The 15,591-nt window shown below is 56.4% G+C and overlaps 1 protein-coding gene across 1 annotated transcript; it reads right to left on the bottom strand.

Moving 5' to 3' along the window:
- Window positions 1-454: 454 nt before the first annotated feature.
- Window positions 455-10,961, bottom strand: TGME49_261490 (hypothetical protein; the record flags this gene model as incomplete). The annotated part of the gene is made up of 7 exons (XM_018781262.1): window positions 455-1,012; window positions 1,725-1,800; window positions 2,168-2,252; window positions 2,677-3,139; window positions 3,942-9,271; window positions 9,581-10,248; window positions 10,749-10,961. The coding sequence occupies 7 exons, from the start codon at window positions 10,959-10,961 to the stop codon at window positions 777-779; spliced, it is 7,071 nt and encodes a 2,356-aa protein (XP_018637097.1). The 3' UTR covers window positions 455-776.
- Between the last annotated feature and the right edge of the window lie 4,630 nt (window positions 10,962-15,591).

Here is a 15,591-nt window from a genome sequence, read left to right as displayed (position 1 = left end):
TGCATATACACATATATATATATATATATATATATATATATGTATATATATGTATATATATATATATATTCGTATGCGGATAAGTATCTGCTTACGTACAGATATGCATACATGCCTATATATATATATATATATATATATATATATATTTGTAGGGGAGTACGTCGTAACTGAGTGAAGCAGCATTTTTCATAATTGAAGATTTAGAGGATTTCTCCTTCCAGAGTCTCGTGTCTCGAACGGTTTCTGCAAATCTCTCTGCGGTGTTTGTCTCCATTTTGGAGGCCGTTCCATTTTTCAAAGAGCAAAGAATCCATTCTCACGGCCTGTAGAAAAAGGCTCGAAACAATGCTCAGTAGGGTCGCATGCACGATTTCTCTCCGATCGCTGCGAATTGAGGTCCTTGTGTCTCTTCAAGCTAGCTGTTGCGTCTTGTCGGGCAGACGCAGAGAGAAGAAAACGCCGAGCCAGACGCACTTAGTAACGAAGTCTGTTGCCTTGGCATTTATTCCGACAACACAACAACACAAACATGTCTTCCCCATCTGCTTTCCCTTTCACCTCATACTCTGCCTCATCCTCAATAGAACGATATACTGCATTGTTCTCTTCACATCAACTTTCGGACGCTAAAAACGCTCGCTTAAGAACTCCCTACTCGCTGCTTCCCGCTCTCTTCTTTCTTCCTTCTTCGTTCGCGCTGTCTGTTGACTGCCTTGCGCGTTCGGTTTGCCCGCCAGGAGTTCGACGCTTTCGCCGCTTCTTTGCGACCTGCGTTACTCGCCGTTCCTCTCGTTCGCTTCCACGCCTCCCGCGTCTTCGCCTTTCGATCTGCGTCCGTCTCTCTCCTTCCCTTCTTTGGAGCTCCTCTCTGTCTCCGGAGGAAAAAGGGCAGGGGGCTGGCTCGGCACTGGCGAGCCGGACGGAGAAAAGAAGGCGAGAGACGCAGGAAGACCACAAGAGAGAGAAGCCTCGGCGGCGCAGGAAGGCGGCGATGTGGGTGAAGCTCGCGCTGAAACGCACAAGATAAAAAACAGAAGGAAGTTCGTACGTACTGCGAGATTGACGTCCGTGAAAAAGATCGACTTCGACGACGGGAATTTGACAAAACAGGAGAAGCAAGCTGCACTGCGTTTGAGCTGGAGCCTAGATATGTCTTTTTGTGTCATGCGTCACTGCAGACCACGGAAGCGCAGATCATCCAAGACGTAGGAACTCCGTTCATGTAACTCAAAAGCGCTTGGATAATAGAGACAGAAAACTTCTAGCTTAAGACAGTCCTGAAATCCTGAAAGACCCAGCGTCTCTCAATGGTACAAAAAACAGAGACTTTTCCTCGCAATCGTTTTCTCAGACTTTCTCTGTCTGTCCTCGACGCCTTGTTCGAAAGCGCGGACAAAACAAATGGCATGAAACCTTTACTTTCATGTACTCGACGCCACACCGAAGTCACACGTTCGACCAGTTCTCTTGGCAACGCACTCGCGCTTCTAAAAAAGGCCTTTTCCAAGATTCCGAGAAAGACCTCAATTCAATGGCGCGGCACAGTGCATGCAGGAAAAGGAAAAACAGAAGAATAGAACGCAGAAAAACAGCAAGGAAGAGGATATCCGAGACCCTCCAGGATGGAGATACGAAAGAGAGAGGAAGACAGAAGAGCAAGGAACAGCATCGGGAAGAAGAAAAAGCAAACGCCATCTCTTCCTTTTCATTCTCTGTCTTACTTCCAATAGCAGCAGCTCCGAGCTTTTGTGCAGCCTCACTCAGCCACTGCAACTCCGCATTCACACGCTCAATCGACTGCGAAAGAAGAAAACGACACAGGTCGCGGCAACTGAAAAACTGGAAGAATATCTCCTCCGCAGTTTTGAGAGTCACACCGCAGCACAACTACGAAAAACGGAAAACAGCGGGAGAAAAAGGAGAAAGGACGAAGAGGAAAAAAGAGACAAAGAGGCAGAAAGAGAAAATCACTTGGGCGCTTCGCTGCACGCTCTGAAGGGTCGCGAGCGGCAAAAGAAGAGAACTGAAAAGAAGACGCTGACTGACAGAGAGCGACACACAGAGAAGGCAGAAGAAGTCGAAACTTGCTGCGGGGAAGAGATTCGCAAGGGAGTGGAGAAAGAAGACAGTCACCAGTGTCTTTTTTCTCGAGAGGCTCTCTCACCTCCAGAGCCGCAACGCCTTGGAAGATTTCGCGGTGCCGCAGCTCACGCATGGCCGCCGCCCACCTTTGATTCGCCTCGCGTCGCCTGAAAAGGAAGAGAAGAAAGCCGAGTCGGTGGGGAGAAGAGGCAGAAAGAAACGAGCTCCGTTACGCAGGAACTCTCATCGTCCGCACAGACTCGCGGAGGGAGACACAGCCTTGTGTCGAGACAGCGACAAGAGACTCAACGCAGCGCTGTCTCTGCTGAGCGAGGCAACGCGCTTTGCACAGGAGCGAGGACAGAAATCAACGACTGAGAAGTCTCCAAAAGAAAACCTCGGCCCCGTCGCCGAGGACGCACCATCGAAGGAAAGAGAAGACAAGCGCGCGCGAAGACAAGCGCGCGCGGCAACGCTTCAACGGACAGGAAGTCTCCAGCCACCGAAACGTGCGACAAAAATGCTCTACGAACGCACAAACACACAGGCCGCTCTTTCCACGACTTCGTCGATCTGTCCTCCATCTCTTACGCTCGGAAGAGGCGCAGAAAGGCCTTGTGGTCCTGCGCAGGAGCGTGTGGGGGCCTGGGTTCGGCCTTTCCAACCTTCCCAGTGCAGATGTCCACGACGGAGACAGACACAAAGGCTGTGCGGGCGCGTCGCCTCTCCTTTTCTTCTTCACGCAAGCCGCGACTCTGCTGCGAGTGCATGCGCGAACTGCCGAGCGCCGGAACAGGCGAACCCAGGGGAGGCACCGGAGGCGGCGCAGGCCGAGAGGGCGAGTGTGGGCGCAGAGCCGCGCCAGCAGCGACCGTCCCCAAGTCGCCGTGAGAAGGTCCTGCGGGTCCTGGCGAGAAAGAATCGAACGAGGAGGATCCCGGACAAAGCACCGCTTGCGGCGGACGCAGGAGCAAGGGCGGCGCAGACGAGGAGTGCGAGAAGGAAAACGCAGAAAAGGACCCAAACGCGCCCAAGGCTGGAGCAAAGCCTGGTGCTGCGAGCAGAACGAAGAAGTCACACAACAAGACGTTCGACAGAAGAACTGGGGAAGTGGAGAAAAACGCAAAAGTGAACACAGACACTACAGCGCAAACGGACGCCCGTACCCCTCGAGTGGCATCGCAGGAAAAACTCACCGACGGGAAGACGCGAGCGAGACCAAGACATGCGCGAAAGAGAGATGAAAGGAGACATATTCTCGAGAGCAGAGCACACACAAGTCGAGCAGAGGAAGAAAACGTTAGGCAGAGGAAAACGTTAGGCAGAGGAAAATGTTAGGCAGAGGAAAACGTTAGGCAGAGGAAAACGTTAGGCAGAGGAAAACGTTAGGCAGAGGAAAACGTTAGGCAGAGGAAGAAAACGTTAGGCAGAGGAAGAAAACGTTAGGCAGAGGAAGAAAACGTTAGGCAGAGGAAAACGTTAGGCAGAGGAAGAAAACGTTAGGCAGAGGAAAACGTTAGGCAGAGGAAGAAAACGTTAGGCAGAGGAAAACGTTAGGCAGAGGAAGAAAACGTTAGGCAGAGGAAGAAAACGTTAGGCAGAGGAAAACGTTAGGCAGAGGAAAACGTTAGGCAGAAGGAATTTCAGAACGAACTGCGAATGAGAAACGCCTGAGGAAACGGAGACTTCCAGAGTCCTGCGTTGTCACTCCTCTCGTTACGACACCCTGCAGAATCATGGCGACCCAGAGAAGCGCCACAGGCACCGCGAAAAGCCACAAAGGAACGCGTGAAAGGCGCCAACTTTCTTTGAATCTTTGAATCTTTGAATCCTTTTCAAAAGGAGAAACGACTCACCGTCAGGGGGGGGACCTAGAAGGCCCTGTTCCTCCGGGGCGACTCTGCGTCTGTCCTCAAGTCTTCTGTCGGACAGTTGCCGCTCTTTGTCTCTGCCGTCAATGAAGGTCTCTTCCTCTGCGTGTCTGCGCCCGCGATGGACCTCTTCGCGGGTCCCCACCCCGCGCGCCTCCCCGCATGCGGACGGCGACTTGCTCCGGCGCGAGAAAGACGAAAGCTTGAGTTCGTTGAAGCGCCGGCGGCGCTCGGCCATCTTCGACCTCTCCCCGTCATCTTCCCGACCCTCTGCGAGCTGTCTCCGGTCTCCTTCCTCGCACCCTCCCGGGACTCCGCCCCGCAGGGCCCAACCGTCCAGGAGCCTTCGAGCCAGCGGAGACACTCCCGAGTGCTCGTCGCCGTCTTCGTGGAATCCGGAGTCTCCCGGGTGCCGCGCCGAGAGGTTTGCATGTGCGGCGCGTTCCCGAGGTCGCTCTTCTTCCAGGAGCCTCGCGGATCTCTTTCCGTCGGAGCCGCGCCGCAAAAAGGCCCCGCAGAGCCGCGACCCACGCTTTTCGCCGTCCGCGCCCTCTCTGCGCTCTCTCTCTTCACCGAGCAACTCCTGTTCGAGGAAGAGCTCTTCTCGCTCTTCGTGAATGCGGGAGGTGGATCCCTGAGAAGTGAGTCGACGCTCGGCAGGAGCGCCGGTCTCGCGGAAGGTCGACATCCGCAGGCAGGAGCCCTGCGAGTCAGCACGAGACGGCGAGGGGAAGCCTGCACCTTGTCGTCTGTCTCGCTCTTCTGAGAGCCGCTCTTCGCTCGCGTCGCCTCCATGTCCAAAGCGACGTGGAAACGAGACAGGCGACCACCGAGCGGCCTCCGGTGACGGGGGGGAGGGCGGACTCCGAGACCGAGACAGCGAAACCGTTCGCGCTCGCTTGTGATAAAAGTCATCTCTCTGCTTTCCTCGTCGCCCTCGCTCCTCTCCTGACTCCGCTCTCTCCCTGCGCAAAGTGCCTGGGCGACTCGCGCTGTCTTTTTCTTCGCCTCGCGAGCCTGAAAAAGACCGCGAGCGCCCCCGAGGAAACGCGCTTCTTCCCTCTCTTGCGTCTTCTCCGTCGTCGCTCTCTCGCAGTCTTCGCTGCGAGGAAGGGCGGCGCTCCGGAGACTCAGGACGCAAAGGCGATAACAAGTGTCTCCGTCTCTCTCCCTTCCTGGACTCCGCGAGACCGCCGCCTGACGGCCTTTCCGGCCCTCGCGACTGCGAGCGGGATGCCCGGTCTGCCTCTCTAAGGCGTGCGACGAGCCGCTTTCTCGTCCCTGTCTCGCCCGTCTCCAAAGTGTCTCCGTCCCTGCATGCAGTCCGCTCCAACTCGTCTTCGTCGCCGCTTCGGCGAATCATCAAGTACGGCCGCTGGGGCGGGAGACGGCCGCTGCCCGTCCACGCTTCCTCGTCTCTTCCAAGAGAAGCTCGGTCCGCGCCAGTTTGTCGTGAAGCGCCAAAAGCAGACGTAGGCTCGGCGGTCGCCTCCAAACTTCTCCGTCTTCGCCTCTCTCCTCGGCTTTTCACAGACGGCGATCGGGAGAAGCCCCTCGCGAATCGCGCGTTGTCTTCAGCTGTACACGACGAAGAAAGCGACGCGGAGGAAAGTCTGTCGAGTTTTCCTCGCTTCCTCAACGTCCTCCCGTCGACGTTCGTTCGCTCGCGCTTCCGGGATCCGTCGGCATCGCCTGCGCCGAGCCGCGTCTCGGACGCCTCCAGAGTCTGTTTCGCTTCCAGCGCCTCTCTCGCCTTCTTTCGCTCGTCTGCGTCGCCTCGCCCCCGCGCCGCCCGCCCGGCGTCGTCGCGCTCTCTTCCATGAGGCTCTGGACTGTCTCTGTCGCGCTCCATCTTCTTCCTCGTGGATGGAATCTCTCCCTCGAGTCTCCGTTCTTTCTCTCCCGCGCGGCGGCCGACTGGGGCTCCCGAAATGAAAGACGCAGATGACGGTGACCGAGACGAACGACGCTTAGCTTCTTTTCTCTCATAAACAAAGGAAGAAGCAGATCCCCGTCTGCTTCGACTCGCAAGGCCTCCCAACTCGCTTCCTGTGCTCGACAGCCGCCGACGTCTCCTCTCTTCTCTTCCTCGCTTGTCTTCTCTTCCTCGTTTGTCTTCTCGTCCTCGTCCTTCTCTTGCTCGCGCTTCTTCTCTGCCTCGTTCTTTGTCAGGTAGTGAAGCGAGGGAGGACCTCCGTGAACCAGACCAAGGTAGCTTGTCTTTTCCGGAGGGTGCCCCCTCGCCCTCCCACAAGGTGTCTTGTCTCCTCGTTTTTTCGCGACCTCTCGCGCCGCGTCGCTCCGCACCGTAGGACCCCGACGGTTCATCTCTGTCTCGGCCTTGTCGCTCGCGGATTCTGTCTCGGCCGTCTCGTGACGAAGTTGAAAACGGAGACAGAGAAGCCTTCCTTTGTCTCTCGAGGTCCGGACACCCTTGGCCGCTTCTCCGGCCTTCCTCTCCCCCGTTCTCGCTTCTTCCTCCTCGCCACCGGCCCGCGGACGCGGCCGGCACCGCCTCGCCTTCCGGGTCGACTGCCGAGAGGAGACTGCGGCTTCGTCCTCGTCCCTGAAAGCCTTCTCCTCCGTCTTCTCCGTCGTCTTTCTCGTCTCGCCTCGACTCTCGCTTTTTGCCCTCTCTCCGTTCCTCTTCTTCTTTCTCCAGAGACAAGGTGCGGGCACCCCTCGGCCTCTCGAAAGGCCTTCTTCTTTCCTCTCTCTCGAACTCTCCATCGCTGTCTCTCTCCCGCTCTCGCTTCTTCTCTCGAGCCTTCTCTCTCTCCATTTCGCCGGCTTCTTCTGCGTCTCGCAACGGTCCCGCATGCGCGGAAGACCCAAGGAAGCCCCGGGCTCTGCGGGTGCTTCTCGGCGACGCTTCAGAGGCCTGCGACCGGCTCCGATAAGAGCAGGCCGAGGGCGACCGGTTTCTGCTGCTGCGCTCGTTGACTCGTGCAGACCGCGTTGCCGGCTGGGTGTCTCCGTCGCGGCCAAGGAGACAAGGCGCTACTTCGACCTTCGCCTGGGCGCTCCTGGCTCCTCGACCGCTCAGCGTTTCCCGGCGTCTCGCAGGCGAGAAACTCCTGTACGGCGGTGAGGGCAGCAGCGGAGGCAGCGCAGCCGCAGCCTGTCCTGCTTCTCTTCGCCTTCTTCCCGGTCTCTCGTCCTCGTCGAAGCCATGCGGCCCGCAATCTCCCTCCTCCCTCCTCCGGTCCCGGAACGCGTCCTCCCGCTCCCTGCCCAGCACAACGGGCGACGCAGGCGAGCCCCGGAAAGGCGAGGTTGAGCGTCTCCGAATATAAGCCGAAGCCCTCGGGCGCCTCGGCGGATCGTCCAGGTCTCTGCAGTCTTCGAGTCGGCCTTCCATCCGGTCCAGTCCGCCCGAGTCTCGCCTGCCGCGTTCTGCTTCTCGAGGGTCTCCGCGCGCAGGTCCGAAGCGTGTGTCTGGCGAACTGGCGCATGCGAGGAAGCGACTGAGTCCGGCGTCTGGCGACGGCAGGAGAGGCGGCAGTCGCGAGTAGGCGGGGAACGCGCTTCCGCTGTTCAGCCCAAAGTTGGGGAAGAACGCGGGGGGCGGGATGATGCGCGGGAGACTTTGAGACTGACCGAATCCAGGCTCTGCAGGCAGGAGAGGCCGTACAAACGGGCGTGAGGACCCAAACTGTCGCTCCTCCTCTCTGAGGCGACTTTGTTCCTCGTCAGCACATTCGCGGAAACTCGATCCAAGGCTGCATGCGTATGGTCTCTTCCGCGGCCGGTCTCTCCCCAGAGAAGTCGAGCGATCCTCCACACTCCGCCGGCGCTCGTCGATAGGTCTCTCGCGAGAAGAAGAGCGCGGCGCCTCTTCGTACCCTCCAGCAGCCCCAAATGCTTGCACTGCATGCGCAGAGTGTAGGCCTACGCGTCGGCGTTCGTCTTCGAGTCTGCGGTCGCGGTCCCGCGAGGAGAACCTCGAGTTTGTCTCAGGTTCAAACCTCGCCTCCAGGCCCAGTCTCCGCAGCGGGAACGCAGCCGCTTCGTCGAGTGGGTCCCCAAACTTCCGCAGCGACCGAGAGGCCTCTCGCTCCCGCGACTCTGCTCGCTCGGAGCTCCCCAGCGGAGACGGCGACCGCGAGGACGCGCGAGAGAGACCAGCCTCGCCCCGCAGGCCCTGGCGCGCATGCAGCGGAGCCGGTGCCCTTCGGCCTGGGGAGAAGGTTTGAGGGAGGGCGTTCAGATGGCGCGACGCCTCGAAATCGATGATACTCCGAGAGTCACCCTCCCGCGGCCGCATGCAGCCCCCGAACGGTACGCGTCTCCTGTCGAGGGCATTGGGAGAGGCCCGCCGCGGGGGAAGCGCGCGGTCGGCGAAGGGGTGTCGCCGAGCCTTGGGCTCTACCGGCCCGCGGAAGGGTGAAACCGGAGACCGCGAGCGACGGACAGAGACAGGTGAGGCCGAACGGAAGTTCGACTCCCCTTCTCTGTCTTCGGCTTCGCACTCCGAGAGAAAGGAAGTGGAAGAGGCCTTCGACGCTGGAGACCCTGAACGACGAGACGCCATGGCATTTAGCGAAGGAGCCCTCGACCCCACAGCGACATGAGAAGACCCAGATCGGTCGCCTGCCTCGCCAGGCACCTCGTCGACCGCTTGTTTCACACACACAAAAGAAGAGGAAGACGACGAAGAAGAGTCACTTGCGGTGCCTCGAGTACAGGCTAAGTCTGCCTTGTCGACACGAGCCGACAGGCGAGTTCCAGGCTGCGTCTGCGTTGCCTCTGGACTCGCGGGGTTTGCCTCTTTCGCTGCGAGATCTGCTGCTTCAGATTTTCTCGAGGCAGTCTCTCCGGCGTCCTCAGCTGCATGCCGTGGTGGCATGTCTCCGGCTTCGTCCTTCTCTGTGTCATTCCCTTCGTTCTCCCGCCGCCGCGTCCCCTTGCGAGTCGTCTCTCTCTCGCGTCGCTCTGCGTCTCCTTGTCCTCGACCAGCGGGCCGAGAAGGCGAGGCCACAGACTCCGTCCCCCCTCTCGCGTTGTTCCCCTCACTCTGTCCTCCGAGGTTTCCTTCCGTTCGGCCTTCCGTTCGGCCTTCCGCTCGCCTCCCGTGAGTTGCATCTTCTCGTCGGGGACCCGAGACAAGACGAACAGGCACGACAGGCCCTGGCCGGGGAGGTGCTTCTCTCTCCTCGGTGTCTCCTCGCCCTCTGGCTCGCCCCTCGCGTTCTCGTGGTTCTTTCCGGCCGCGCGCGTTCTTGGCGAGAGCGAAGGTGCCAGAAGAAGTGGACGAAGAAGAAGGCGGAGAGAGAGAACTCGCGCTGCGACTACTGATGTTGCTCACGCTGCGACTGCAAGGACAGGAGAAACAAGAAACAAACAGGGCGGGAAGTAAGAAAAAAGGAGAACGTCCTGCGTTTCTCTCTTCGATCTTCTTACGAAGCACAGACTCGTCTTTCCTGTCCTTACCAAAGAACATCCTGCTCGTTTACTCTGGGGTGTCCGTTCCCCCTCACTTTACCTTCATATCCTTTTCCCTTCGTCTTCCACACCTTTGCGCCTTCCTTCCTCACGCCCTTTCCTCCACCCTTCTCTCTCTCTCTCTCTCTCTCTGTGTCGGTCTTGCCACCGTGTCTGCGGCCTTGGTCGCGGTCTCTCACCTTCTGCTCTTTTCGCCTTCTCTCGGGCAAGTCTCGCCGGACCACCAGGCGTCTCTGTCTCTGTCTCCTTCTCTGCGGCTCGGGCCTCGCCCCCCGGCTGCTTCAGAGAGGAACGAGGGAGAAGGTCGCAGGGTGCATGTGCTCCCGGGGCGCCGAAGAGGCTGAAAGGGAAAGGAGACAGAAGAGTACGCGAAGGCCGCGTCGGGGCCTGCAGAGCCGCCTCGCCCGCACGGGAAGGGCCTTCCAGGCGCGAGTGGGGTGCTGGAGTACTTGCTCGCTGTCAGAACACACCCTTTCTTCCGCTCTTCTTCGTACGGCGCGAAAGGAAAAGAGGGAGGGTACGGCGGCACCTCCGCGCCTCCGAAGGAGACACCGGAGCAAGGCCCATGTGGGGAATGCCCATGTGGAGAAGGCCCATGTGGAGAAGGCCCATGTGGGGAATGCCCATGTGGGGAAGACCCACGTGGAGAAGGCCCATGTGGGGAAGGCCCATGTGGGGAAGGCCCATGTGGGGAAGGCCCATGTGGGGAAGGCCCATGTGGAAAGCCCCGAAAGGTGTACGGCGACGACGGGCGCGTGTCTCCTCTCGGCGGAGACAGCGAGAGGGGTCGCGAAGAACGAGAAGAGTGGGTTCGTGGAGACTCTCGCGTCCCGAAACGCGAGTCCGCCTGAGAAGAAAAAAAGGAGGGGGACGCGCGTTGCTTCCACCAACTCCACAGTGTTTGCCTGTCGCTAGGACAGTGTTCACGATAAAGAAAAACTCGACCAGACTGTCAACTCTTCTCCAGAAGGTCACTCGGAGAAGTTCCATGTCGCTACACGGCGTTGAGGGGAAGTTGAGAGGCAGAAGCTGCGTGACGCCTTCTCGGATTTCAGAGAGCAGACAGACGGCGGGGGAAGGGGAGAGACACACAGAAGGAGGAGAAGGAAGCGGGAACAAGGGCAAACAGGAGACACGACAGAGAAAGGCAAAGGCAACACAGAGAGGAAGAACAGGGCCAGAATCTGAGAACGTTTTCGGTGTTGAAACGCCTGGACAAACGAGAGGTCGAGAAAGACTTTTTCCGCTCCGCCTTCTCCACCGGAAACGGAGAGACGAACGCAAGGTCAGCTTGTCACCTTTCCCTCTCCAGAGCCCCCCCCTCCCCAGGATTCTTCTTTTTCTCACCATTGCGAAGAAGAGATTCTTCCGGAACCTCGTCAAGCCCAGTCGGACCGAGAGGACTCGCTCGAGTCGACTCCGCTTCTTCTGTCTGGTGTGTTCCTCTCGGTGCTCTTTCGGGTCTTCACCGAGCCCCTCTGAGAAGTGAGGGAAGAACGACAGCGAGTGCGGGAGAACAAAGACGAAAATGTGGAGAAGAGCAGAGACAACTTTGCGCATGTGAGAAGCTTCGAGGCGGAGGCGTCGAACGTGACAAGCTCTCAGAGCCTCGCTTCTCCCACTGGCCAAGAGATTGTCAGTCGAGGCCTGCAAAGAAAGAGACGATCGGGGGATAATGAAAAGGGTGTAAAACTCACGGGAGTGTCCACCGTCGATTCCGAACCTTGAGAAGAAAGCACGAACTTCTCTCTTGTTCTCTCCTTCTCGCTCTCGTCCCCGCCGTTTCCTCACGCCTTTTGTCTGGCATGCCGCACCCTCCAGAACCTTCTTTTTTCTCTGTCTTCGTCGCCCCTTCGCGCGTTGGCTCTGCTCCACTTGTGTTCACCGTCAATGGCGTCTACTAAATTTGTGGTTGCCCCCCTCAGTCCTCACCTTTCCTCTTCCTCCCGTCGGGCGGCTTTCCTCTTCTTCATCTTCTCTCTAGCTCTCTCTCGACGTCGTTGTCTCGTCCTCGACCGCTCGCTCTGGCGACCTCTGACCTCTGACCTCCTCGTCTCTCTCCTCTGTGTGCCGTCTGGCGAGAGAGAAGCAGATGAAGATCCGAGAGAAAAACGGAGAAACAAGGTTCGCCTGCGTGAGATCCCCACCGTCTGTTCCTCTGAGTGCGACTGATGTGGGTTAAGGCAGACGCAGAGCCGCCCGGACGTTGAGTCTCCTTCTTTCTTTCTCGTCTCCCTTTAGTTTGTCTACGCCCCTGGTCAAATGGGGTGGCGCATCGACGCGAGTCTGCGCCCCGCGCTGTATAGACGACGACACAGAGGTTGCCTCTCTGGAGAGCCCCGCGCGCTGATCGAGTTCAATGATTTGGGATGTCGCTCCCTGGTTCGTGAACAAAAGGGAGGAGAGCGCTAGCGACGGACAGAACAGACAACAGAGAGACGACACTCGAGAGAGACAGGCGGCGCTCGCGGCCGAGGAGACACCCGACTAGAGCGCATACCAACAACCGGCGAGGGAAAGCGCGAACATGGAGAAAAGGGGGAGAAGAAAGAGCTGAAAGGCTGCATTCACACTGAGGAAGGGCAGAATGCCGACGGCGAGAGAGACGTCGCCCCTCCTCTCTTCGCGACACCGGGACAGCAGAAAGGAGCGGAAACGGCGGAGACAACGGTAGACAGAGGTCTGCAAAGAAGGACGGCGAGAAAGAAGAAGAAAGAAAAAAAGAAGAAAGAAAAGGTAGGAGAAACGGAGAAACAACCAGAGAAAGAAGCGAAGAAAAGAGTAGAAGAACGGACGCGTAGAAAAGAAAGCAAGTCGTCTCGCAGCGAACAAGAGATGTTCTGGGGGTTTCAGACAAACGCCTGAAGAGAAAAAAAGCGGGGAAACCAATGGGATAGACAGAAGAGACCGTCTGGACAGAGAAAGAGATTCTTGCGAACAGAAAGAGAAAGAAGGAGACGAATTTCTCCCGAGGAGCAGAACATGCAAACCCAAATGTTGCCGGCGGCAACCCAGCGTGGGATGCGTCCTTGTTTGTGCGAAGCAGCAAGGCCCTGAAAGTGAAGAGGAGGAGGCCGGTACAAAACCGCATGAGTCTGAAACAATGCAACTCAACAGATTTGTTTCAAATGCAGAGACTCCTACAGGCAAGCGCCTCGACCCAAAAAATCTCCAGATGCCTTCCTCACGATACCCCCATCCCCTTGCACACAAGTCGTCACGGCCAACGCGAGAGCAACATGTTTCTAATGCATCTCAAGCTATCACGGAAGAACCGACCGTCTCATAGTTCTTTTCTCGCGGTTCTTGGGAACAAAGAAAAAACACTGTCTCTCTTCGATGTAAACATCTCGTGCTGTAGTCTCCTTCAACTGCGCGCAACAAAGAGGGAGGAGACATACGGACCTCGGGAAATACATGTACGCTTCGAAAGAGCCGTACAGACAGAGAGAGAAAAAACAAAAGAGACGTTCTTGTATACAGACAGACTTGTGAAGAGAGAGGGACAGACGTAAGAAACCATCTGTAGAGATAGAGGTTATATATGTGTATACGGAAAAATAGTGGGCGTATATGTATGCAGAGAGAGATGCATTTATGTAGATGCACATGAAGAAAGGGTACAAAAAAACAGGTTAAATCCACAGCTGTGTGAAGCAAATGTGGTGTGCACTTGAGGAAAAAAACAGATTTTTCATTCAATTCGTCACGCGCTCGCCACCTGCCTTCTGCTGCAGAGTCTCCAACATCCAGCAAACCCGATTTTCAAATGAGAAATGTTTATGTAGACGTATATACATTTAGAAGCTTGCATACGAGAACGTTTCTAAATGCAGATACGTAGAGCTACAACAATACTCACGACTACTTCTGCATGTCTGTGAGTTTCGCTTTATTTTATCTCAGAAGTCCGCAGATTAGCGGTTTTGTTGCAGCACCCCGTGTGTACATGCAACTCTGCGTACACATCGATCGTTAAATAGAGTGCGGCAGGCCCACAGATGTCTTCTCCACTCTCCCTAAGTGTTCAAAGGGTATCGGTACATCTACAACAAACTATGTACACACATGTATTTCTATAAATACTTATACCCATGCACATGTTGGTCTACGTATAAATTTATATATATATATATATATATATATATATATAGATATGTGAGCGTGTAGAGCTCTAGGCAACCCCTCCCTTTTCAGCACAATGCATGACAAGGCATGCATTTACTGCAGTTCTTTTGCATGTGGCACCTCTCAAGCTGATTCGAGGAAGGGAAAAAAAGACAGCGGAATCACGAAGAGCAGTTTCCTGTGCATCAATTGTATTATGAGCGAGTGAAAAGAACTGCTCAGATGCTAGTTTTATCAGTATCATCGTCTTGGGTGCAATCAACACTCCGTACACCCCAGAAAAAAATTATAAATGCCGATTTATGGTAGTTCTTTGGGCTTCCGAAAGTGTCCTTCCAGTTAGGTTGAGCTCGGTCTCGCATGCTGTGGACACCTTCCCTGTTGTCGACGCGTAAGGCCCTCAAACTCGAAGAGTAACTCGCTGAAACGAATCTCCTGACTGATACTCTGCCCTTCCACCCTTCCGCCACTCTTTTCCTTCACCTTCCCCGCTTCTTTCCCCTCTCTCTCCTTTCTCGTTGTCTCGCTTTTCCTCTCCCGAACACAGTGAACACAACATCGTAAGGTGTTGCCCTGGAAAGGAGTTGGCAAGCACCGAAGCTGTGTGTCGGGCAAACATGAGTCGAGTCATACGCATCCCAGATTCGATGTCTTCAATATTCATAGTAACCGTGCTCTGCCAACACATTAGAACTTGGATCCGGCAAAGAGGGATCTTCAAGGTGTGATCCAGTTAAAAGGCGATCCTCCGCTTCCCACAACAGGAGCCAGGTTAACAAGATTCTGGTGCGTGTGTGCCGTACATGTGAGCCTTAGAAAGGAGACCGCCAAGTGGAAGTCGTGATGTGTGTCCAGACAGTAAATGCAGGTGCCGGTTTTTCAAATAGACGCTTCGCCGCACCCTGCGACTCTCTCGTAGCTCGAGTGCTACAAGCTTCCCAGCACAGTGTCAAAGGGAAAAAAAGCTGCGAGCAGGACGCCAAGGCGTTTCTGTGTTTGCCGCTTGTCTCAACTCTATGCGACAGCCGGCATCGACACCGAACGCGGTTTGTGGAAGGTTTCGAATCACAGAGAACGCCTTCAACGCACACGTGGCCGTTTCCTCCTTTCTGTCTGAGCATCTTCAACTGAAGAGAAGCGTTCGAATCCTTGAGACAACCCGAAGAAGGGGGAAACCGCCGCTCGGACGTCTTCGCAGAAAACCTAACTGAAAGGGCGCGGCATGCCAGATAGCTCCTGTGTATGTACACCTGGGAACAGAGCGTCTGAGTGGCGCGGCGGGCGCGTTTTTCGCCAAAAGTAGTTGCTTTTCTCTCGAGGAAGAAGAGTAGAGGAGCTGCATTTTCTCGAGATGACAGGCCTTGGTCTCGGCTTCGTCTGCCGCAAATCCAGCAGTGTCCGCTGCCTCGCGCACGCTGTCTTGCGGCCTCCGTCCAACGCGGAAGAGCGGCGGCTCTTCATACCGTTCTCTGCTCTTGGGATCCGATCTTTTTTCTCTTTTCCGCGAGTTTTTTCTCTGCATGCGGAAGACGAGAGACTGCCTTACCCAGCTCGCCGGTGGAACGCCAAGCGCATTTTGGGCGCGTTTGAGCCTCTTGTCTCTCATTCAGGGGTGCCTAGCGGGAAACTGCGTAGATCAATCAGCTGCCCTTGGCCGACAGCGCGGACCTCGTCGTTTCCCCTTTGATTGTCTCCTTTGCTTGCTTTTTCTACGGCTTCTTTTCTCGCCTCTTTCCTTGCTTCTTTTCTTGCCCTCGTTCGTCAGAAACACGCTGTTGCTTCAATCGGGTTTTGCCTTGAGGGTCGTGCCTCACGAGTCAGCGAGCGCGGGAGGAGCGCGCCTCTCTAAGCGCTGCGACTTCTCTCGGAGCCATCGTCAGGGCACTCTTCTCCGTTTTTCGTTTTCCAGAGAACTGCCGTCGACTTTGCTTCACGAAGTCGATGGAGAAAGGCAGGCGTTCCCAGGAATCTGCCGCTTCCTCGATCTGCGCTTTGCGACTTCACCCGCGCCTGTGTCGAGTTCCAACAGTGCAACGTCGCACGCCCCCTCCAATGTGAAGAA

Source organism: Toxoplasma gondii, chromosome VIIb (genome assembly GCF_000006565.2).
Source record: "Toxoplasma gondii ME49 chromosome VIIb, whole genome shotgun sequence".
Taxonomy (NCBI): domain Eukaryota; phylum Apicomplexa; class Conoidasida; order Eucoccidiorida; family Sarcocystidae; genus Toxoplasma; species Toxoplasma gondii.
This window is presented reverse-complemented; position numbering and strand designations above follow the sequence as displayed.